The following is a 25,030-nucleotide window of genomic DNA, read 5'->3' as shown; positions in this document are numbered from 1 at the left end:
TGGGAGAGGAAGAGGCCACTGTGCTGCCCAAAGGGTGGGGTGGGGGAGGTGTTCGTGTCCTGGTCCTGACCTTCTCCTCCAAGCCTGCTGTGGACCCTCTCACCCTGCCCCAGTGAAGAAGAAGAGCGTTGCCATATGTTTCTTACCTCTCCCCCGCTGGGAGCCCTAGAACATGTGTCAAAAACCAACGCAAGAATTGCCTTTTCTTAAAAGAAAGAGACAGGCAGTGGCCTCAGAAGCATCTCTGCGAGAGCATTGGTAAAGCCCAAGGTAGCGGCCACTCGGCTGAATGTGTATGAAAGGCAGCAGCTTCACGAAGGAGAGAACCCAGGGCTTTCCTGTAGATGAGGAGGCTCTGATCGGGCTGTCCTGCTGGCTGTGTGATTTTGGACATGCCATTTAACCTTCCTGTCCTCCTTTCCCTGTCTGTAAAATGCTGAGATCTGACTCGGGGTGTGGTGAGGACCTAATAGAGTAACGTATGCAAAGGTCTTCGCACAGTGTCTGGGAAACCGTAGGTGCATGATAAAGACCATTTTCTCAATCTTCATTTGAGGAGAGACAAATTAATAAAACTTCTGCATTGCTTGACCTCAGCCCGGTTACTAATTTTGGCCAAGACACTTGGGCCAGTTGTCTAACCTGCCTTGGCCTCAGTTTACTTGAGTGTAAAAAGAGAGGATTTGGTTAGGGGATCTCCAGAGACCCCTCTGGCTCTGAATGTGCATCTCCAATGTTGGTCTAGAAGGCAGGGTGGAGTGCGTGAGTGTTGGAGTGCAAGATGGCAAAAAGCAGGCCTGGTTTCCCTGGAGATGCTAGAACAGTGACCGGAAAGCCATATAGTGTTCTCCTGGCCACACATCTGAATCCACACCCATCTCTGGGGCTTAGGTGCTCCAGGCCTCCTGGGCGTGTGAAGGACCTTGCACTTCCCCACCTAAGACCATGGTGCCAGAGAGCCCGTGCTAGTGCCTGGGAGGGCCGGCTCGATGAGGATGCAAGGGTTAAACGTTTCTGAACTGGAAATTCAGCGTTAGCCAGGCTCACCGCCCAGACAATAGGGAGCTGTTTTATTAAGTTAATAGAGGGGCCAAGTTTGCCTGAGAAACAAGAGCTGTGCTATTTGGGTTCTCTGCAATAGCCTTATTAAGCCTGGAGAAGGAGGGAGGATTTCCTGTTTGGAGAAAATGCAACACTGTCCAAAGACTGTGAGGTTTGCCAAGGACATTTGGACAATGAAGTGCTGCAGGTGTGATGAAGTCATGTTTCAGGCAGGGAGTGACCTTGAAAAATAAATCAGAAATGCTGGAGATGAAGTCCAGGCGGTGACTGCTGGGGAAGGAGAAGTGAGGTCCAGGCAGGATGGGCCAAGCAAGCAGAGAAGGCCTTTCTGCTTCCCTGCTCTGGGCAGCAAGGCCTCAGGTACCTTGGTTTTTCCTCAGGTGGGTGACAGATCTGGTTGGAGACGGGAGGCCAGAACTGGGGAAGGCAGCGCTGGCACCTTTGTCATGGCCACTCATGCCTGGTCTCTGCATTTTTAATGTGGGGCCATCTGGAGAAGTCTTAATTTTAATCTCCAATGATCTATCTGCTTCTTTTATTAGATTTTTAATTTTTCCTTCTTCCTAGCTGTTCCTCAGAGCTCGAAAAGTACAGAACTGGCTTAAATAAATCCAGTGGAGATACGGTGCGAACGAGCTGGGTTTTTCCAATTCAACCTGAATCCACACCAACATTCACTCTTAAAGGATCCTAGACTTGTTTTCCCCACGTGATTTTGGAAGTTTTCATTTGGACTGTGAGTTCTCATTTGGCCCGGTTGTATCAAAAGTCCCAAGTATTATCTGAGGGAAACCTTATTACAGATATGAGAAGCTGAGTTTCGGGAGAAGCAAAGGTTTGGGGAAGCAATCAGCCAAAGATCTACAGAAATGCTCTCAAAGGACCCTGCAATGCAGCCAGAGAGAGGCGACAAGCCACTCCAGCCCCTCATTTTGCCTTCCCCCAAAGGCTAGTTCCTGCCGGTCCCCTAGACTGGAAGGAAGTGGACCACTCTGGGATCTTAGGTGAAGATGCAGGTCCAGCTTCATAGATCCATCCCCGGCCTCCAAAGTCCCCAAGACCCCTCTTGTAATCTTGATCACTGTAAGGCAAGCGAAAACAAACTAGCCACCTCCGATTAGTGAAATTGAATTAGTTTGAGTCTTTCAGTGTCTTTTTCAAAGTTTTAAGAGATGCAAATAGAGATGGAAGGTGAGCCCCTTCCCCTGCTTTGAAGGGAAAGAAATGGAACAAAGGAGTTCGATTGAACAGGAGTCTGGTGACAAGAAAGAAAGTACAAAATCATATGGCTTCAGCTTTCCTGAAATTCTGGGTGGAAGGAAGAAAAAAAAGAAAGAAAGAAAAAGAAAGAACTGTCCATGCCCCATATCCTGGTCACCTGCCAGTCTTTTCCAAGCCCCTCAGCTTGGTGCATCCGGTGTTCTCACAGGTTCCAGTTTTCTTTTTCTCGAGAAAAGGACCAAGAGGAGCTCATAAATGCTTTCTCAACTGATGCTTTAAAAGCAGCTTTTGAAAAGATCCTATAATGACCTTCTGTCCCGTAATCTGTAACTCTGTTCTAGAACTAGATTTGAAGAATAAAAATGTGTCTAGGTTGTTGGGGTGAGAATTGAGCTCATCGGCAACCTCGAGTCTTCGTGTCTGTCTCTGAAACAGCAGTTTCCAGCCTGCAGAGAGCTGGCTGGTGGAAGGAAGCAGGTGTCCCCTCACTTGAGGGTTGGAGTCGGTGAGGGGCAGGGTGGGATTGTTTGTAGAAGTGTGTTCTCCATTTCTGTGCTCCCATTTTGTTGTTGTGCTTTTACAAATCAGCCTTCACTACAAATCAGCCCTGGGTGCCTGGTGGCTCTGAGTTCTGGAAACCAGGGGGACCCTGGGGTCCTCAGCCCCAGAGAGCTTCTCTGGGGTTTCAGGAGGTGGCTGGGTGTCCCAAGCACCACCTTGTGGCCACTCTCAGCGAGCCCCCTCCCTTCCACAGGTTTATCTCCCTGATCAAGGTGAAGATAACCTCTTCACCTTCCAGAAGCAACCCTGGACAATGTCAGTTCAACATGTGGAAACGATCTTTATACTCCAGCTCTGGGCGGGGAGTCTCCCGCAGCCACTGGAACTGCTCTTGGTTTCTGTGGGGTGGTGAAGGAGTCCGCGTTGTGTCTCTGGTTAGGCTGCTTTCCCGGCAGGGTCTAATTCCATTCCTTCTGATTCCTGTGGGAAGCTGCAGGCTGCTGTGGGCCTTCCTGTGTCCCTCTCTGGGAGAATCACAGGTGCTTAGAGGAACAGGATGCTGAGGAATGAATCTTAAGCAGCTCCGAAGCCGCTTCTTCGTAAGAAGCTTAGAAAGAAGGGAAGTGAGTCGAGTTAAGAAGGTCTGAGTCAAGCTGACCACAGGTCTCAGGAAGACAGTGGAACACAGTCCCCTAAAAATGGTTAAAAACTCATGAGGAGATCACTCTCCTGAACAAAAGGAATTTATAAACCCTTTTATAGAGGGTTGGGTGAGCTGATCTTTGAAGTCCCTTTCTTGCTTTAACGTTCTTTAAAATGAATCTAGGTAATATTGCCAGTGCTATTTATAAAAATCTTCCATAGTGTAAAATGTTTCCAACGAAAGGCAGGTCTTGGTTTCCACAGACGTCTCTTGGCTTCCCCTGGACTAACGGCACACACTCTTGTTCCAGTCCAGCTCCCTTGATGAGGTGGGCTGCACCAGCACACCCGGTTCCCGGCTCGGCTCTCAGACACAGTCCAGCCTTTTCCTTGGCGCGGTCTTCTCTGCAGCATGTGTGTGTGTGTGTGTGTGTGTGCGCGCGCGCGCGCGACTTCTGACTTCTGAATCCCTCCCTCCCTCCCTCCCTCGTTACTTGTCTTCCTTCTTTCTGCCCTGCCCTCCCTCCACAGGGCTTCTGGCAGATTTCTATGACCTCACTGTGTTCACCAATCTCATGGATTTTCAGGCCCTCCACTAGCACTATTGACTGTGCAAACTGAAAGAGAAGTTGAATTTTTTCTAGTCTCTCATTCAACAGTCAAGGAAACTGAGGCCCAGAGACGTGAAACATCCTACCCAAAGTCGTGCAGCTAGCGACACGGCAAAGGAAGACCTGTCCCTTAGCTCTTGAGTTCTGTATCCAGTATGCCTCCCTCTCTCTGTGGTTGTCCTGCTCAGGCTGAATCTTATTAAATTGACACATTTATCTTGTTCCTTCTCTTAGTTTTGTGAAGCCCATGGTGAACTGAGAAATGAAAACACCACCTACATTTTTTGGCCCCAGGTATGTCAACCCTGTCTATAGCCCGGTAGTGGACAAAGCCTTGTTGGAGCGCACAAAAGGGAGAGGCTACAGTAAATGTCAGGCTGACTTCATCCTCCTGACACCAGAAGGGACTGTCCCTTCAGGGTCATCAAAATATGGTCAGAGTGTGGATATTTCTATCAGAAAGTTGCTAGATCTCAGGCTTGTCCAGTAACTGGTTGGCAAAGGTACACAATACCTGTGTTTGACAAAGTGGCCCTGCCCAGGACAGAATGGGACCTAAGGAATGGGAGAGGAAAGGTAGAAGGCAGCCCTGGATGGGACACAGACTTGTCCAGGGAAGGTGGCGGCTGGCATTTGATGTCGAGGGGAAGTAGAGAGGCCACAGCTTCTAGCGCCTCCAGCTCTCTCGGGTTAAAACTCCAGCCACTGGTGGAGGCAGCACCTCTCATCCCAGAAACAGGCCCATCCGCCCTTCCCACCTTGAGATTTCTAAATGCTGTCTCCTCTGGTACCGCTCATTTATAACAAGGAAGATGGAGAAAGACTTCCCATGATCTCAACTCATCCAGGGGTCATTTCTGTTTCCCACAGGAAGAACATAAAATAAAATAAAGTTAAGTAAAATAAAACCTCCTAAAACAAACATTCTGCCTCCTCCCAGGACTCCCCGTCAGGGGATGAACGGCTGATGGGTCTTACAACTTCTTTTCCTGACTCTTATTGAGTCACCTGTACCAAGGAGAGCTTGGCAGAAGACAGAAGTAAGGCCTTCTGTTGGCAAGTTTTTAAAAATGTCCATGACAACTCAGACTGGAAATGGAGAAAATGAGCTGGGCATAGGCCGTGTTTCCCGTTGAACCTGTCGTCTCCAGATGCCCCACCCAGACTGCTGGAAACACAGCCATCTCTCCTTCCTGCCACCAAGAAACTATAGACTGGCTGCCCTGAGGTGGGGACAGTGGCTTGAGACTCCTGGGGACACAGCCACCACACCACCCAGGGCCAGGAGTGGGCAACGCCTTGGGAACTGATTCCAGATTAGCGGTGGGGTGGGTGGGACCTTGGGGTCTAAGGGGACTGCAGGTAGGGAAAGGGCTAAGCAACTGGGAAGAGGCCGCAGTGCTTAAAAGTAAGAGTGGCAGAGAGGATGGTCTTCGGCCCATTCTGAAGGACTCCGGCCCTCCGGTCAGGGTGTGGCGGGGTTCTGCCCTCTGAAGGGGAGTTGTTGGCCAAGCTCCCTGGCTGAGGCTGCTTCTCTGGGCCGGTGGAAGGCCATGGCCAGACCAAGGCTACCTGGAAGGTAGAGGCATCTCAGGAGCAGGGTCGAACAAGAAGGCCCGCGTCACTGCAGCAACCCGCACTCCACGAGGGGCCTTCAAAGTGTCTTTCAAGCAAACTTCCCACGTTTCCTCCTTGTTGGGAGAGGAGGGGAAGGTCGGGGATGACTGGTGAGGAGGGCCAGTGCAGACAGAGCTGGGGTCAGGCTCCCAGGCAGCAGAAACTAGGAGCGGTGGCAGTCACTGATTCCTGCTACGCCCTGCCTCCTCCGAGTACTCTGAATATGTCGCAAAGCACATCATTATGACCCTCCCCCCTTGTGGCATATTACAAAATACAAACAAATGACAGGAAGATCAACTGCCCACTGTTCAGAACCGCAGGGCCCGCCGCTTCCTCCCCGCGGTGAGACGGTGGTTGTAGGGCCGCATCTTCATTTCCACGAAGGGGATGGAGAACTCGTGGCCTTTCCAGTGGTACCAGTTGATCCCCTGGGCATGCGAAAGAGAAGCATGTCAGGTCACCCTTCCCTTGATGAAAAGAAAGGGGTACAGGGGGACCAAGTTGTGGATCTAGCTGTAGCTTTGTGGCTGAGTTGCCAATAAAGCCAGAGCGGACCCTCTATCCACTTTCCCTTTCTACCTGCCGGTGGCCTGGCCTTCCCTGGGAACATGTTGCAGGTGATTCCTTATCGCCGGCTTGACATTTTGGCTTTCAGGAGTTGCATGCATGAGTCGATGGTGGTGAATTTTAAAATCCTGAGAGTGTGCAGGCATTTTGAAGAGAGTAGCAGACTGCTTGCTCCTGAAGGGAGGCTGGGGGTTTCCACCTGGGATGGCTAACCATCTGGGTTTGCCAGGAACCAAGGGGTTTCCTTCCGTGTGGCCTCTCGGTGTCCACCTGGGAAGTCCTAGTTGGCTCAGCTGTCCCCCACACCCAGCTCCATCGGGGCATACACAGTCTTTGGCGGAAATACCAGCTTACTCTGGTATTTCTGATCTCTCCCTTCCTGGGTCTCCTCTTAGGATGCAGTTGAGCCCGTGAAGTCGTGCCCAGAACTGGCAAGCTCCCTCCACAAGGAAATGGAGTGGGAGCCGTCTGCTGCTCAGGCCTCTGGGGGCGCCACTCCTGGGTGTGGGTTCCCCTCCTCCCCCCGGCTCCTGCCCTGCCTGTCTCTACCCCACTCAGCGTTACTGTTCTCTTTATGGCAGTTCTTTCTCAAGACTCTTCCGTGTCTCTTTTTCATCAGGAAGTGCTGGACTCACGTGGGCATTTAAGACAGAGCTGAGGGCCGTGGGTTCCAGGCTCTGGGCCACCTCTAACCACAGCGGAGCAGTACCCACCTGACTGTGCCTGGACTCCCCGTACTTCCCGTTGAGGTTGGTCCGGTGGCAGTTCTTATACCACCAAGCTCCCTTGTACGACATGGCGCAGTTGGTAACAGCCACGTCATTGTCTCGGTCCTCTGTGGAGAACGGGCGTCCCTGGTGATAGCTGAGGGAGTCCCCTGCAAGGAAGAACACCACAAGGCTGTCCCATTTGTCTCTCTCGACAGTGGATAGGACATCTGACCCGCTCCCAGGAGAGCTGGCCCCCACCTGTGGAACCCTCATGTACCTTCCGCTCTGTCCCTCCCCTGGCTTGGCTAAGCTCTCCCCGTCACTTGACCCCCGGGTGGCGACTGCCGTGCTGCCCTCGCCAGCCCATTTCCTTGTCCCCTGGCCTTTTGCTGAGAACTCCATCCACACAACCCCTCACCACACCCCATCTGCTTCCTCCAGGCACCGGGACACTACAGTGATGAGCCGTGCTGATTGGACCTTTCTGGGTCTTCCTTGTGTAGGTTTAGCCTGGCTTTTGCCAGACCATACCCCAAACCCATGTTCAGAACTTGGTGCTGCAAGAACTTGGATGTTAGCAAACCAGAGTTGCATCTACAGGAAACAGGGGGATGGAAAAACCAGGACTGTGTCAAAGGACAGGTGGGTGGGGCCAGGGGCTGTAGCTTGGAAATGTCAGACTCATCAGGGTCCATGATCACCTTTGTCAAATATCTGACAGATTATTGAGAAAAAGAAACATTCAATAGTTTTGTGAGGAAGTATATGGACTAAAGGGGCATGTTTGGTTGACCATAGGGGAGAAATTCTCTAAATATCTGAGCTGTTCACAAGATCTTAGAGCTGTGGTGAGATTTCTGTTCTCAGGTGCATGGGGGCTGGGTGAGCTCTTGTTGGGGACATTGTGCAGGGGGCTTATGTGAACTGAAGGTTTGAGGGAGGGGGTCAGATTGTCATTTGTGTGTAATGGTTGGGAGGATTTGGAGGAGGATTTGTGGCTGGGCTGTTGAGAGGGGGACTCATGCTGTTGATGGAGTTAAAATGACCTTAGCTGCATCCAGAGCTGATTTTTGCTGTGAGGCTGGGTTCTGATCCTGTGGCTTCTGAGTTGTGCCCACAGTGTCTGCTCACTGCCCCCAGAGCATCCCACCACAGCCAGGTTCTTGGCCAGTGGATCTTCATTTTACAGGGAAGCTGACCTCAGGGGCTGGGGGAGTCCCTAAAGCCACATGTCATTTTCTCTATTCTGTCCACTTCAGCATCTCCAAGGGTTTTTATTTGTTTATTTATTTCATTTGTTTGTTTGTTTGTTTTTTGCAATGCTGGGGATTGAAACCAGGACTTTGTGCATGCTGGGCAAGTACTTCACTACTGGGCTACACTTCTAACACAGGATTCAGATTTTGCCTCATCTGCAGCTAATCCCACCACCTATAACTTTATTCTTTGTCATCTCTTCCCAATCCTGGAAAAGGCAGAAAAGTCTTCTTCCTTTTTTCCTTCTGTTTTTTGTTTGTTTGTTTGTTTGTTTTTTAGCATTTCTCATGTCCTCTTTTCCTAAGTCACACCATATCCTTTGTCTTAAACATGCTTGGGCCAATCCTCCTGTCCTGTGACCCTTTCTTTAGTGCTGACTTGGCTGTGTATCTCCACCCTTGTCACCATCTTAGCCTGATTATCCCTTTGCAGCCTAGAAGTCACCCCGTTACTCCCCTGGACCATTCTCTCCAGTGTCTGCTCTGATGCTGCCTGTCACTCTCTTAGACGTGCTCCTGATGTTGGTCTTTACATTCTCCACAAATCTGCCTCCTCTCCCCGTTTCTGCCTCACGCATCATCTCACGTATCGGGACATGAGCTAAGTCTTGGCCCCTCTCTCCTGACCCACTGTTAGACTGACACCTTTCTCTCAGCCCCAACATTAGCCAGGCCTCCCATCACCTCCTATGAATTAGGTTTTGTGCAGCAGCCACTAGTGACTCTCTGTTTTTTGCTCAAATTTCCGTTATCCTGTGTAGGGCTCATCCAGTGACCTTCCTAGAACCACACTGCTGTCACATCTTCAGGACTTACAGGGGCTCCCCGCTGGCCACAGGCTAAGACTCAATCTGCTCCTTCAGTGTAGGGGCAGTGGAGGCTCAGGCTCCCCTCCTTCACCAATTTCTTTCTATTCCTTATGAACTTCGCTCTGCCCCGTGGCCCACCGCAGCCTCCCCCTCCACGTTAGCTTCTCCTTCCATGGCTTCTCATCCAGGGGCGTTTTCCTGACCATGGATAACTCTTTCAAATGCAGCAGCCATCAGAAGCCTTCCTCAACTGCCTCTCTGAGCCCCCCTTAAATAGGAAGGGGCCGCCCTTCATGGTGTGGTGAGTAACTTCCTAGTTGTTTCTTTTTTTAGTTGGCTGTTTAGTTCTTGTGGAGGCCATGTCCTATGCTTCCTTTGAGTATCTGCAACCTTTAGGAGTTGTGCAACACCCTCTTATGGATTCACTTGGAATCTGGAATCCTCCGTTCTTACCCAAGTGGAGCCCCACCTAGACACTGGCAAGTTAGTACCTTGAGAAAAGGGCTGAACTTGGAGCCTCAGCACAGCTTGTTGCCAGTAGGACCAGTAGAATCCAGCAACATCAAGGGGATGAGCAATATTAGAAAATGCCAGAAAGAAGGGGCGGGGCCTCTCCTCCCGGAAAGCTGCTTGGTCCAGGAGGAACCTGCCTGTGGAGCTGCCTAGATGGAGCAGTTGCAGCGAGCCAGGATTTCCTCTTTGCAAGGCAAAGAATGAGTCATATTCAATTTACAACAACCAGCAGAGCTATGGCAGGATTTGCCTCTGACACAGAGAGTCGGAGGGAATCCACCGGTTCTATCCTACGGGGGGCCCAGCAGGGAGACAGGGCTGGCCAGAGGCAGCAGGGGCTGGGCCCCAGCTAGGCAGGTGAAGCCCAGGCTTGCAGAAGAGGAGCAAGGAAGGGGGCACAGGCACAGAAGTGGAAGGGCTTGCCGTTCTTCCTCCGGGGGATTAGAATGGCTTTCCTACAGGCGCAGCTCTAATCCTAGGGCGTGAACAGCATCTGGTTATTTTTGAAATGATTTAGTCTGACATTTTGTTTGATATGTCCATTTCAATGGCTATTTTATGCTCAAAGTGTGGTAAATTAGACCTTTGGCTGGGCTTGTCTGACAGCCATTGCGAATGATCTCAGATAGGAACAGCAACAAAAGAAAGTGCGTCTTCTCTTTGGAGTTATAATACCTGGCTGAAGACAGAAGTAATTGAGCCGATGCAGTAATTGGAAGGGCAACGCCTTGATGCTCTTCTTAATTCTAAGAGGCATAAAAAATGTTGCTAAAATTAAACACCAACGCTTAGCCCTGAAATTGGAGTTAATGAGAGCCAGTAACTCCCTGTCCCAGACAGTAGAATATCTGGCACGACAGGCTTTATGAAATATGTTATAACAGGAAATAAGGAACAGACTGGCAGAGCCTGAGAAGCAGACTGATGCTGTGTCTTGATCGAACTATTAATGCCACAGAGCTCCCAGAGCGGGTTTGTCTGCTTGGTAGAAATGCCATAAAAATCTACCTGGAAAACCTGATGGTGCATGTGGCTCTCTTGGAGGAAGGAAAGCAATGTTCATGGCCAACGAGGAACACTTAGGGACCGTCCTTCACTCCTTGATGGGATGAGAGGGCATCTCAGGGAGTGAGGGGATTTGTATTATTTTCATTACTCAAAGGTTGTCTTAGGTCACTGCAGGGAAGATCCTACCCAGGTGAGAGCTGCTTCCGCTGTCTCTGGGTAAGAGTCCACACAGGCTAACCTAGCGAAGGAAAGCAAGCCTTCCCTCTCACACTGCACTTCTTAACTAAAAACTTTTTAAAGGCACTTTCATGACATTTACTGATTTTTTTTTCCTGTCTACACTGTGAAGTAGGACGAACATCTTATGATTTTCCAGATGAGGAAACCAAAGTCCTGATAAATTGGTTTCAGGTCACCAGAGGGGCCAGGGCTGAGACCAGAGCCAGCGACTCTTGCGGTCCAGCCGTCCTCCCTGGCTACAGAGAGCTCTGTGGGTGGTGCTCCTCCCCCATGCGGCTCAGGTCTAGGTCACTGGGGCCTTCCTGCTGCATGCCCAGCGCCCCTGGGGCCACAGGTACCTGCAGTGCCATTGTAGCTTCCGATGCGGAGTTTGTACAGGCTCCTGCCGTCCTCCACGGAGAACTTGTCGTAGTAGGCGAAGGCCGCCTCCTGTCCGTCTCGCATATCCACACGCAGCTCGTAGCGGCCCTGGGACGTGATCCTGTGTATGTTGTCCAGCCCTGTGCAGAAGAGCAGACAGTGCCCTGAGCCGGGCCTCAGGCAGCTTTGGAAGTGAAAGGGAAATGTGACTTTGACCCTGACACAGACGGTACAGGGAAGACAAGGGCATGCAGGTTGCTTCTGCCCTCAGCGCTTCTCGAGCTGTTATCCAATAGTCCCCGCTGGATTACTTTTCCTGTAAAGAGGCCAGCCCAATGCTGCTGACGAGGGCCACCAGGCAGCACAGGGTGCTGACCCCCAGTGCTGACCCCATAACTGACACACCCGAAGCCTCAGGTCTCCTGGCCTGTCCCTTGCCCTCTTCTATGCCAAGTCATGGTATGGAAAGAAAAGGACAGGCGGCATCGCAGGGCGGGAAGCCTGTGGCATGGGCGGCAGGAAGCAGGAGGTAGCATCGCTCATCAGAGGAATTCTGGAGCGTCCCAGGGGTCCCAACGTCCTCATGTGTCCTGTAGTCTGCAGAGGGGGCTCTATCCATCTTTCATCACACTGGCCCTTCTCTGTCTGCCTCCAGGCCTCTGGGGATCACCAGACCCAGGTCAGGGAGTACAGGTAGCACCTGACTTAACAGTGACTCATCGTACCATCTCCTGACTTTACAGTGGGGTGGACGTTGTATGCATCCAGTGGAAACTGTGCTTTGGGTTTGGGTCTCTAGTGCTCTGCTGTGAGTATTCTCTCTCTTTCGATGCTGGGCCACAGTGCTCAGCTGCCACCAGCTGATCCCAATGGGAAATGATATGAGCTCTGCTCTGTACTGTGCTGTTAAGCTGGGGTGTTGGGTAGAGCAGATGCATTTCCCACTGGACAATATTTTCAACTCATGATGAATTTATCTGGATTTAACCCCCATCATAAGTTCAGGAGCATCTGTCTTGCTCTCTGTCTCTGTTCCCGTCTCTCTGCTCTACCTGCTATATCTTGCACGGCTGTCTCTTTGCTGGTCTCCTGGCCAGTTCCCCCCCCCCCCCACATGCTATCTCCTTGGCCTCTAAGTACTCCAGACCTCGGGCTCATGTATTCTTGGAAGGTGCAAAGCCCTGCAAGCCCAGAGCTTGGGTGGAGTCCAGGTCCCACATGGTGATATCTTCTCAGAGATATTTTCTTGTCCACTTGCCCCAGGATAGTCTGATTTTGACCTCTCTGCCTGAACATTTGACGCCTTGCCCCGCCTTGCTGGTGACCTCCGAGTTCTGATTTCTATCTGCGAACCGAACTGGGCTCTTCTTGCTTTGCTGGGACATCTGATAGCTATCTGAGTGTGCCATGATTTAGAATCAAAGAATTGCAGCGGTGGAGGGAATTAGAACTTACTCCAGCCGACCTCTTTGTTTTGTGGAAGGGAAAGCTTAAGTCCAGAGAGGTGAAATGATTGACTGAAGGTCACCCACATCTTTTGGCTTCTTTATCCTGTTTGGGATTTAAAGCTTTACATCGATTGCAAGTGGAAGGCTCTTTGACTGGTGTTTGCTGAGTCACTGACCCACAGTCCCCAAATAAACGTTTCCTCCCTTAAAATAGTTCTGGTCACATCTTTAACCACAGCAGCAAAAAAGCTGACTCAAACAGGCATGAAATAACCTTGACCTTTAGGGGAAAGGTATTTCCAAATTCTCTCAGTCCTTCTTCAGAGTTGAAGGAGGAGCCCTGACCCTGAACCTGACCTTGACCCTGGCCTCAATTCCCAGTCCCAGTTTGGTTCTAGCACTTTGTGATTTAACACCCAACACTTTCCCATCTCCATTTTCACACCACCACCAGCAACCACAGGGGGCCCAAAGTCCCTGGGTGGAACTCTCAGTTAACAGTATTGCTTTCTTTTCTTTGCATTTATTTTTGAGGCTTCCTTTTACTTATAACACATGATAACCAGATTTCCTTTTTTGGCAACAATGTAAATTTTTTTTTTTTTTTTTTTTTTTTTTTTTTAACAAATAGATTTAACCAAATAAAAAAGTGATACATAGAAAATTTGAGTTCCTGATACTTTATATATTTCACAGATTTGACAAAAACCCAGGAAACTGGTTTGGCTTAGGCCTGGGAAACGTAAGTCCTATCTGCTTATGGATACATTGATTCATGCGCATCAGGATTGCCTCCCAAGTATTTGCAAATGCTTTCAAGGTCTGTGTATTTTGGCCAGGTGCAGTGGTGCACACCTGTAATCCCAACAACTCTGGAGACTGAGGCAGGAGGATCACAAGTTTGAGGCCAGCCTCAGCAACTTGGTGTGGCCCTGTCTCAAAAAATAAAAAGGGCTAGGGATTTTTCTCAGTTGTAGGGTGCCAGGGGTTCAATCTCTGATATCACAAAAAGGTAAAGCACATTTTCCTATTTGACTTTTTTCTCAATGTGTTTATATGGTTTTTACCTTTTTTTATTACCTACATTGGCAAGCACAGATTTGGCTATCTGATATTCGCTAAATGGTTATCACTGATGATTGACATCTGTACTGTGGGCACCTACTATCCCCAGGCATGGCTACAGGCAATGGCATTGGAAGATGGGTATGGGGTGGGTGCAGGGGTGGGCCCAGCCCAGAGCAATGCTTATACAGTACAGTCAAGAGGGCAGAAAGGGATAGGGATGTTGTGATTTGGGTCACAACAGAGAGAGGAGAGCCAGTTCTTCCACAGGTGACAGGTGAGGAAATGGTCAGGACAGGTCCTATGGAGGAAGGGGTGCTTAGCTGGACTTTGCATATAGGTGGCTGGACACCCGAGTGCCTGCGGGGAGAAGTGGCTGAGAGTGTTCTTACAGAGGCATCTCAGTGGTTCTGAGAGCAATCTGGAGTTTGGAGTTGGCCAGAAAGGACAGTGTGATAGGCAGGGGTGGTTGGAGAGGCCTTGTTCTGTGGGGGAGCTGTTTGCCCCTCCTCTGGGTGTGAGGGGGAGTCACTGTAAAGGGTTCACGGAGGGCTTGAACTTGCTCAGACATGGGGAGTGAGGAAGATCATTCGGAGGCTCTGTGGGCAATGGGGAGGCCCGGGAGTTCAGGGGCTGCTACCTGGACATCTGGGGCAGATGGTGAGGCTTGGATGAGATGGCGCAGGGGAGGAAGAGAGGAGACCACCAATATGGAACTTGATTCTCTGCCTTCTCCTCTGCCGGCCTTTCTCAGTCGCTATGGAAATCTAACCAGGTGGGAGATGTGGGCATCATGAACAGACACTGGGTCTCCTGCCTGGCTCCAGTGTTTCTGCACCTTCTCAGGCTGGCCCAGCTCTCCATCTAAACCTCCTGTTGCGTCAGACCTCCAAGAAACTGCCGCTCACCTCTAATGGCACTTTCATCTTTTCCTTCTCCTTCCCAGTCAGGCAATGACATGCTCCAAGGAACCGAGCAGAGCAACCGGCCTCATTTCCCTGGCCAGCCCGCCCCTTGCTCCCGGTGCCCCTTCCCCTGCCTAGCAGTTCCTTCCCTTTGTAGCTGCCTTATGTCGAGACCCATCAGCATAAGAGACTATTAATGAGGATGGGAAGAGACGGAGCAAAGAGGAAAACACCACAATAAGATAAAACAGATCAATAGTGCAGCCAAACAGGGCAGGGGGTTCTGAAAGCAATCCGCAAGCTGTCAGCTGCTCAGCAGACACGGGTTCCCGATGATTCCAGATGGACGCAGAAAGGAGAGAGCTGCACCAAAAGCCAGAGTAGCACACCAGGGAAAAGCGGGAAGCAGGCGTTACCTAGCCAAAACTCGTCCTCCAGGCTCCCGAAACCCATGCGGTAGTCTGCCCACTTCCGGAAAAAATCAGTTTGGCCATTCTGCCGCCTCTGGAATACCTGTGAAGATCAAGGGGAACGCGAGAGGGGGGAGATGATCAGGAAAAGCGACTGCGAATAAAATTGAATAAATTGGTGCAACTGGGTCCCGTATGGACAATGGCGAAGATGCCCAGGTAAGGAAGGTTTCAGAACAGAGCTCAGGATCCACACTGCAGCTTTTGGAAGAAATGCTCACAACACTTCCTTGCAGCACAGAGGCCCCTGGTGACTAGGCTGTGAGGTGACATTGATGCCAATTTGCACCCCTTACAATGTAGAAAGGATTCAGGACACTTATCAAGCTCCCAAATAGTCAGGGGAAATAGGTCTGACTCTCAAATTAATCTTTTGTATCACAGAGTGTGGTAGAAAGCATTTCTCTCCACAGGAACAGAAGCAGCTTCAAATCATCTGGTAACTGTCATCGTCTTATTGCAGCCAAAGCAACTGCATATCATTCACATCCTGAGCTGTTTAAGTGCTAATTTCATTTAACCTCCAATACATCAGCCTCGGCTTCAATTTCCAATTATGCTTTAAGAAGGAGGCACAGATATGTCAGAAACATAAAAGAAAATGCCTCCAGAGAGTGGCTGTTAGGAGCATAGTCACCATTTCACTCTATTCCAAAACCACCCATTTTGCGCCCTGAGGATCTGGCACTGTGCGTCAGCAGTGCTGGTGAGGGAGGCGCAGAGGGTGGAGGGGGGGCCATTTCCATCTTGCACCAGGCAGCTACTGCTCCATCTGCACGGTGGCCTGTTTGGAGAGGTGGCCATGAGGGAGCCCCCCCCTTTCCTTCAGCTCTGTACCGGCCTGTTAGATGTCGGAGGGGGCCGTGACAGTAAGTGGTGCTCCCTGAGGGATTCTGGGAGAGAATCAGCCTCCGGAGAAGGAGGAGGACAGGGAAGGTCCTTGGAGGTGGCCATTCCAGTTCTGTCCCTCATTTGCCCCCACCCCCCAGTGCGACCCTCCGAGAGAAGGGACCTCACTGCCTGGCCAGGGAGGCTCCTCTTACACAGAGGGGATCCTCCTCCGTGCTTTATTACAGCTGCAGCCCCCCTGCAGGCAGGTTCCTGGGCTCTGGCCACGACCCCTCTCCCCAGCACCCTCCTGCATGCGCTCTCCTTGCAGAAGGGACAGGAGGGAAGGCAGTCATCCTGGCCCTTCCTCAGGCCACGTCACTGCAGCCTGGATATGCTGATCCTCATCTCTGCCTGGCTAAATCTCCCACTGGGCTATTGAACACGGAGGTATGGGTGAAAGGATGGCCAGATGGATAGTGACGCTGGGCCAACAGAGGCTGAGCTAGGCAGATTGTGACACCAAGGACATCTGCATGCAAGGAGAGCAGCTGTGTGTACTTACGATCCAGCCACCGCCGTCTGTGGTCATGTCGCAGTACACCGGCAACTTCTGGCTCAGCTCCCCATTGAGGAAGATGGTGTACACTCCGCTCAGAGCGTCTCCGTTCATCAGATGTTGGGCACAGTCTTGAGGGTGAGAGAATACTCGGCCCCCTGCACAATAAAAGAGGCGATTTCCAGAAAAGATCCTTTCTCCCACTGTGTCCAAGAGCCCCAGGCCCCAGAAGGTTTCAAAGGACCTCAGGGTTGGAATTTTATCCAGAGCTGTAAGAAATCTGCAGTGGATTTGAGCCGTGTGGGCGCCGAGCTCCACATCATTTTGCCTTCCTCTTCTTCACCTGACACTGGATTCTTCTGACAATAGATTTAAGGGATCTGAGGATGAAAGTGTTGGCTTCACTGTCTGGCTTCTCTATATACCTAGCTGTTTGGATGTCGGCAAATGGCCTGACTTCCTTGAGATCAAATTCTTCATCAGTAAAATGGGGGCAGTGAAGATCTCCCCCCCTTGTGGAGTGAAGACGTGTTAATGCAGTTGTTTGTGATCGGTTACTCAGGAGATTATCGCAGATGCACGAGTGCCAATAAATCACCGTGGGGTCCACCTTTCAAAAGGGCAAAAGGGATCTAAGCAAAGCTTCCGTCATTTTCATAGCAGCCATTAAGGAATGCCCAAACAAGCTCAGCATTAGCAAGAAGATGGATATCTATTCCTTGCACAAAATAATCTCCTGATTGTACTAAACAAGCAAACGGCCATGTTTTACAGTTCAGTTTAAGTTTAAGGAGAGGGCAGGGAAAGTAAATTGCAGCTCATCTTTCAGAGAGAACAGCCCAATTTGTAGAACAATATCTAATTAGCTGAAAGAGAAGCTTAAATCATGTGTCTTAGAGAGTTTAGCTTCGGAACAAATTTTAGTGCTTAGCTGGCAAATCAAGAAGCCCACTGGAGGAGCCTTCTGGGTTGCAGGGGCTGACAGAGCAAGTTAAAGGCACAGCTAGCCGTGCCAGGAAGGGTGGTTTGGGTGCTCTGTAAATACAGTGATCTTCTGGGCTAGTGATGGGCTTTCTCGAACTGTAGCAGCCCTGGAGAGGCTGGGGAGGGCTTCACAGGTCAGTTACTACAGTGCCTCCTAGTGGTAGAACTAGTACAGCACAGGTGTGACATCCTACCACCTGGAAAGTTAGATGGTAGGTAATAGACAGCATGTCTCAGAAGGAAGGTGACACAGCAACCTCACCCAAATCTCTGTCATCTAAAGCCCCATCTGAGATTATCAGGAAGATCATTAGGAAGACTGCTGAAGTTTGGTGGCCTGCATCAAGGCCCCTCTGGAGATGCACTCACACTCAGCACAAGGACTGGCTGCAGGTTACTGTCCAGCAGTGTGGACACTGTCACAGCACTGTTCAGGGTATCCCCACTACCTACTTCAGGTGTGGCCACACCAGGGAACAGCACTCCGTTTCTATAAGTTTAGCATGTGCTTTTCAAATTTCCATTTCGTTCTTGTGAGAAACTGGAGAGGAAGGCAGAGGAGTAAAATCGAGAGGCTCACTTTACAGACAAGGAAAGTGTGCTCCGAAGGATCGCATGGCTTACTCAGGCCACTCGAACGCAAGTTTTCAGACCCCAAGTAGAGCACTCTTTGGATGCTACTAAAACGGGAAGTAGAGCGGATGCTGTAATTGGCAGGAGCTCAACATCTCTCCATGCAGCAGAGGGTTCACAATCATATAAAACCTCAAAGTTTAAAGCTGCCTCAAAAGGTTCTATGCTCAAATTAAATCTTTACTCCTTAAAACTGATTTCCTTAATAGCTGCAGGAAACCTGTTAGTGTTCGTCTCTGGTGTGTCAGGTCTCTGAAGTTCTTGATCCCACCCATTTCTCAAGGCTACAGTTCCACTGCAGGGGACAGTTGCAAGTGGCTGCTGTCCCCTCTCCCTCTTGCCTTGGGAGCACTGCTATTGCTTTTAGGCTTTCAGGCTGTTCTTGTCCTGGTCTCTGCAGCAACTGGCACGTCTGCCTTCCTCTCGCCCCTTATAACTCACTGATGGAATTTCTCATTTTAGAAGATCAACACACAATATTCTTGGCCTTCACCTTACACCTGCCTTATGCAATAATAGTCCTTTCCCATGAAGGACGGTTTCATCATTAAATCTCCTCCTCTTTCTCCTCCTCCTCCTCCTCCTTCTTCTTCTAATTTAACCTGGAGGTGCTTTACCACTGAGCCACATCTCCAGCCCTTTTTATTTTTCATTTTGAGACAAGGTCTCAGTAAGTTGTTTAGGAACTTGTTAGGTTGCTGAGGCTGGCTTTGAACTTGTGATCCTCCTGCTTCAGCCTCCTGAGTCACTGGGTTTACAGGTGTGTGCCACCATGCCTCTTTGGATTAGGTTTTTTCAAGTTTGAAAGAAGAATAAAATCTCTTTGCCCGTAGGTATATGCCCTGAGGGAGCTGGTCCCCAGATAAAAGTGTCCAAGGAATGACAAACTTTGGATGGGAAAAGGGCTCCAGATTGTGCCTCTGGAGAGGAAGCATAGACTGTGCTTTCTTTCTTCTGAGACCCCTGTGTTAAGCGGTTGGTGGAGGCACTTACCAAATACACGTGAGACTGATGCTTAGCTGCTGGGTGCACTTGCCTTACCCTGGACAAATTGCAAGGCCATTTGTTTGTTTATAGGTTCAATTTACTGTGATTTAGTCTGTGGCAATAGTAGAAAGACAATCAAAAAATGTTTTGCTTTTACAAACTGTCAGGAGCAGCAACCTGGGGTTTCCACATCCTGGGAACTTGGGGAGACACAGCTGTCCACAAAACCATCTCTCCAGCCCCACCCAGCCTTCCACGCTGCCCATGTCTTGCTTTGTACTCACCAGTCCTTGATAAAATTGTTATTCCTTTTCACCGGATAAGAGAAACTTCATCAGTGGTTTCTCAAATTGAGGACTTCATTAAAATTCAGATTTTGTGTTCCATTACAGATCTACTAAAGCAGCATGTCAAGGGCTAGGTCCTGAATCAGTGTCTTTCCAAAGCTCCTTGATGAGCCTGAAGACAAGCTGGGTTTGAAATCCACTATTTAGGTTGTCCGTTTTCTTCTTCTCCTCGGAGAGGCCAAGAGGTGGAGTTGGTAAACACACTGGGTACCTGGGGCCTGTCTCCCTGCCTAGATCTGGTAGATAACGGAAGGAGTCCTCTTTGCCTCTCACCCTTTCCTTCCCATTCTCGTTCCCAGGTGGATGTGCCCCGAGTGGGCTGCTGGTCCCAAGATCTAGACTGGATATGGTGGGAAGGACAGGGGACCAGAGGCTCTGGTTAGCCTTGTGTTTGATCCTCATGTCCTGGATCCTACCCCTTCTTTCTGCTCAGGGTCGCTGGACCTTTGGTCAGCTAATAATTGAGAACATAATAATTCCCTGGTTCCATGAGCATGTTGCTGGGCCTTCATCCATTTTAGGAGACTGTCAGGGCTGATTTCCATCATTCCTGGCTCTCTGGATGCCACTCCATTGAGCAACATTAGAAATTCACCTTCAACCTCACATACATTATCCCGGTAATTTTTCTAAAGGTAGAAATTTTAGTACCAAGAGTGGATCTGGGAGACTTCTTCCCTTTGGCGCAATAACTTGAGCCTGGCCTGACAAAGAAATTTGTTTTTTTATTTTTAGCACAGGCTGTGGCGATGACCAAGTTGAGAGGAAGCAGCACCAAGTGGCCAGTCCGCTGACATGTCTCATGGTTAAGTGTTTCCAGATGTAATTGTGAGATCAACAGGACCAGGGCACTTGCCCGAAGAATTGCTCAGAAATTGGTTTGCGTTGGGCAGCAGACTGGGCTGAATGCTAAGTGGAAGCCACCATCTACGTGATGCACAGTGCAATCAGGTGGCCCCTGGCAGCGGGAGTGGAAGAGGAAGAGGAAGCTCTCTGTCCCTGACTTTACTCCTTTTGTGTCTTTGGTGCAGGCTTTAAGATGGTCAGGTTGAATAGCTGGGGACAGCACCTGCCGCTGCCCGCTCTTCTGGCCTCCTCTTCAGGACTGAAGCTGTGACATCAGTGTCTTCCCCTAGAACAGCCTCAACAGGTTTCTCTGTAAATGCAGAACGAAGTGTGTGGCTCACCAGTTCTCCATCAAATTGTTATTCCTTTTCACCAGCAGCGAAGTGACCTCGTCGACCAGCACTTTGATTTTTTTCTCTAGAAGTGAGTTTGCGGTTGACTCTCACCTGGTCCCCTCATGTTAAAATTAATGACCCACATTTATCAAGTAGTTCGCTAGACTCTTGGGAGCAGCCAGAGACCATGGATGGGGCAAGGTGACCAGATCAGCCTGTGTGAACTGCATCTATTACCTTGGCCTTCTCGTGGCATCTTCCAACTCATTTACATGTTTATTCTCTTAAATAAGAAAATCCAACAAACATATAGGAAGTATGTCTTAGGTTGTAAATACTGGGCTACGAGATGGGAATGTAAAGAAAAGAGATGCAGTTCTACCTTTCCGGTTCTCACACTCTGGTGGGAGAAACAGACGTCCTCTGAGTCCTAAGCACTCTGGGATAGAGATCAGCATGGGGTGTGGTAGCAGAGCGTCAAGGTAGGCGTGCACTGAAGGCAGGGGCTGCAAAGGCTGGCATGGGGCAGGGCTTGCCAAGTGCCAATCAGAAAGGCTATCTGATGTCGACTCAGTCCCACGTTGGTGGAGGGGGTACTCCAGGCCTATGGGAGCGCACAGCCCCCGGGGGAAACTGAAGATGCGGCAGGAGACAAAGCGCGAGGTGGGTTGGATGGATGAAGGGCACCAGAGACCAAGGACTGGGCAGGGGAGGTCAGCAGGGCAGACCATGCTGTGCAGGAGTTGAGCTCTCTGCAGAAGGCAACAGGTTGAAGAGTCTCTGATGAACTTTAAGGTTATTTTTAAGAAAGAGCATTCTTATGCAGTGCTGAGAAGCAATTACATGGGGTGAGACTGTATGGAGGATGCCGTTCAGAAGGGAGTGGTGGGAACCCGGGGGAGAGGGGGCAAAGCTTTTAAGGAGGTATTGGGAGTGGAGAATCAATTGAACAGCAGATGGCTTTTTTCCATCCTATGCTGAGCTGTTGAGAAAGGTCCGGAGCTCTGTGGACCCCTTGCCTCCTACCCTCCAGCAAGTGGGGTAGGACTTCTGAATCTTCTCTTCAGAGTTCGGCTGAACGCGTCCTGACAGCGGAGGAATGTTCTGACATAGCTTGTCTTTTTCTTCGTATTCACTTACATCAGAAGACCCAGTTTCGTGGCAGATTAGGTTGATCACAGACTGGCTTTGCAAACGTGGCTCTGCTCTGTGGCTCCGCATGCCACATGGCCAGGAGAGGTGGGGTCATGGTGCTGCCTCTGGCTTCGTCTCCCTCCGCTCTTTAGGCTCCACTGGTGTCCATTCTCCTCCTTTAGCCAGAGTGATCTTTTCATAATGCAACATGATCTTATCTCATCCCCTCTCTCTCTACCATGGTTTCTGCCTTCCAACTAGAGTAAAATTGAAAACCCTTACCAGGGCCTGGAAGGCCTGCATGCTCAGGCTAGTTAGATGTATAAATCCTTGAGAGGATTATATGGCTCCCCTATGGTCACCAGAAGGGGAATTATAATTAGACGTTCTGAAAACATTTGGGACAACGTAATTTAAATGTCCAATGTCCATAACCTGAAATGGACAAGGTCAAATCCTCGATGTATGAGGTCCTTCTCTAACATTCATACTGTTGTCTTACGACTATCATAGGTCATATTTCTGTTCCACGTGAATTCACTGCCTTTCTAAAGGGGGATCCTGCATCCCTAACCTATTGACTAGTACAGACAACTCTATGCAAATAAATTTGACAATCTAGATGAAATGTCTTACAAATTACCATCTCCCAAAGGTCACTCAAGGTGAAATGGAATAACCAGAAGAGGATGGTGATGACTTTGAAAATTTGGATTTGTAGTTCAAATCTCCACAAAAAGGCAGCTCCAGGCCCAGGTGTCATCACTGGTGACTTCACCAATTTTATATAATCTTTTTCAAGAAATAGAAGAGGAACAACATTTCCCAATTAATTCAGTAAGGCCAGAATTATCCCCCCCCCAAAAAAAGAAAAACAAATCAACACCTTCCCCCAACCAGGCAGACCAAACAATACCAAAAAAAAGAGAGGATGAACATAGTTGGAAGAAAGTTTTGCAGTTATCTTCTTGCTCTCTCTTCCATAATGCCATACAGAAGTCATTACCTGTCCACTCATATGGATTTGGTCCTTCTCAACTATACACATGGCCAGTAAAAGGAGCCGAGAACCCCAAAGGAACATGATTCCACAGGACGGAATATTCACTCGTTGAAGAGTAGGATTCCCATGGAAGAAAGTCCACAGGCCACATGATGTTGATCTTCTGGTGCAGTTATTAGAACAGGATTTTAATTAAGCATGACAACTTTAAGAACATAAAGAAAGACATTAACAACATGAAGAAGAATAAGAAATCAACTTAAGCAGAAACGTTAGGTATGGACAACGTGATAATAATTTATAGTAAGAATACAGTAGGTAAGAAGAAATGGGCTTTAAATACAGCTAAATACAACTATATGAACTGGAAGATCCAATCGAGGAGCTGTTTGAGAAGATAAAGGGGAGAAAAAAAGAGAAAGAAAACATTAAAAGAAAAATAAGTCAAGGGATTTGGAGGTTTTGGAGGACAGTTCATATTCTAACATCTAGGTAATAAGTGCCCTAGAAAGCCAATAAAAGCAGAGGAAATGCCTAAATAAGTAATGAAGATAAATGAGTCAGAGGTAAAGATAAAGCACCATAGATTTACAGGGCTCATAGAGTGTCAAATTGGAGATAAAATGATAAATGAACTCTAAGACATAGAACGAAGTGTGCAACTGTCAAAAAGAAAGAAAACCATTCTAAAACTTTCTAGAAGGAAAGATCAGATCTCCCACAGAACAAAAATCTGATTGACATTAGACTTCTCAAAGGCAATGCTACATGTGAGAGGACGGTGGAAGAATATTTTAAAATATGTTGGAAGCAAATATTTGTGCCTAATATTTCTATATCTGATCAACTTGTAATTCAAACAGGAAGGTCTGATTCCCGAACAACCTTCTTCAGGAATATTAGATTTCAGGGAATTTGCTTTACAAAACCAGTTATTGCAAACTTCGATTAAGTACACAAATTAGCAGTGACAAATTCTGGAGCCATGAAAAGTGAAGGTGATTAACTAGTTGTGGGAAATAGCTTATTTTTGTCTCTAATAAAAGACTTTAATTATCAGGTGTGGTGGTGAATACCTGTAATCCCAGAGGCCCAGGAGGCTGAGGCAAGAGGACTGAGAGTTCAAATATAGCCTCAGCAACTTAGCGAGGTCCTAAGCAAGTTAGTTAGACCCTGTCTGAAAATTAAAAAAATAAATAAATAAAAAAAGGTTGGGGGTGTTGCTCAGTGGTTAAGTGCCCCTGGTTTCAACCCCTGTACCTCCCCCACCCAAAAAAAGGGGTGGTGGTTTTAATCAAAGAATAGATAAGGAGAAAGTCTATCCATAGCAACCCAGAGCCAAAACCCCAAATCTAGACGGGGTTTGTGTGGGTGGAGGTGAAGTGGGTAGGAAGCTAGGAATCCAGAGGAATTTGAAAGTATGCCCAGGTGCTTAGAATTTTATATCAGATATACTCTGATGATGCACTCTAAAAATAAATAGTGGTAAATAGAAACATGAATGGGGTTGTTAGATCTAATACCTAATATATCACTGGAAAGACTGAGTAAGAAATAGAGGAGGTGAAAAATTAAGGCAAAGAGGGGAACATAGTGAGAGATGCAGTAAAGATTACAAACAAAGTCTTTTGAAGAATTTTGTCTACTGAATTCTAAAACTCAGATGAAATGAGTAAATTTCAAGAAGCCTATAAAGGGTCAAAACTGGTGTGAGAAATCAAAAACTTGGGTATTTAATTTTTATTTATCTTATTTATCTACTGATATATTTGTTTTGGTACTGTGGATTGAACCCAGAGGCACTTAACCACTGAGGCACATCACAGACCTTTTTTATTTTTTATTTTGAGACAGTCTTGCTAAGTTGCTTAGGACCTCACTAAGTTGTGGAGGCTGGCTTTGAACTCATGACCTCCTGTGTCAGTCTCCGGAGTTGCTGGGATTCCAGCTGTGCACCATCATGACTGGCTGGATAGATATTTAATTTTTAAAATGTGTAAGTGCAAAGTGGCAGTCAAATATTCTGTCCTAACAACTTATTAAAAGATGAAGAAGGAGAAGGAGGAAGGAGGGAGAAAGAAGAAGTAGAAGAAGATTGAAAGCTACTCAGTTATTTTATTGTATTTTTCAAGGCAGTTAGAGAAACATGGATTTCAAAATCCAATAAGATATAAAAAAATATATAGGCTATTTTTTATGATTATAGATGTAAAAGGAAGCATAAAATATAGTAGCTTGCTAAATCTAAGAGTACAATGAAAACTCATATTCAATCAATCTGAAAAACTATGAAAAAATTGTGTATGTTAGAATTCTGCTTAAAGAGAAATTTCAATGGTTGAGATTCCTGTATAGTTCTTTAGTAG

General features: G+C 48.5%; 1 protein-coding gene across 3 annotated transcripts in view; it reads right to left on the bottom strand.

Annotated features, from left to right (window-relative positions):
* Window positions 1–3,916: 3,916 nt before the first annotated feature.
* Window positions 3,917–25,030, bottom strand: part of Tnr (tenascin R) — a 422,792-nt gene continuing 401,678 nt past the window's right edge. For all 3 annotated transcript variants that reach the window (XM_058574395.1, XM_046430279.2, XM_046430280.2), the window contains 5 exons: window positions 16,402–16,553; window positions 14,955–15,051; window positions 11,099–11,260; window positions 6,938–7,101; window positions 3,917–6,085 (listed from right to left, as the gene is read on the bottom strand). In XM_058574395.1, coding sequence (XP_058430378.1) covers window positions 5,966–6,085; window positions 6,938–7,101; window positions 11,099–11,260; window positions 14,955–15,051; window positions 16,402–16,553 — 695 coding nt within the window. In that variant the 3' untranslated portion in view covers window positions 3,917–5,965. The remainder of the gene's footprint in view (window positions 6,086–6,937; window positions 7,102–11,098; window positions 11,261–14,954; window positions 15,052–16,401; window positions 16,554–25,030) is intronic.

This window comes from Marmota monax, unplaced genomic scaffold (assembly GCF_021218885.2).
Source record: "Marmota monax isolate L192 unplaced genomic scaffold, Marmota_monax_Labrador192_F-V1.1 WCK01_AAM20220418_F8-fsc00055, whole genome shotgun sequence".
NCBI classification, from domain to species: domain Eukaryota; kingdom Metazoa; phylum Chordata; class Mammalia; order Rodentia; family Sciuridae; genus Marmota; species Marmota monax.
The sequence above is the reverse complement of the archived record's forward strand: the minus strand, read 5'-3'. Positions and strand labels throughout refer to the sequence as shown.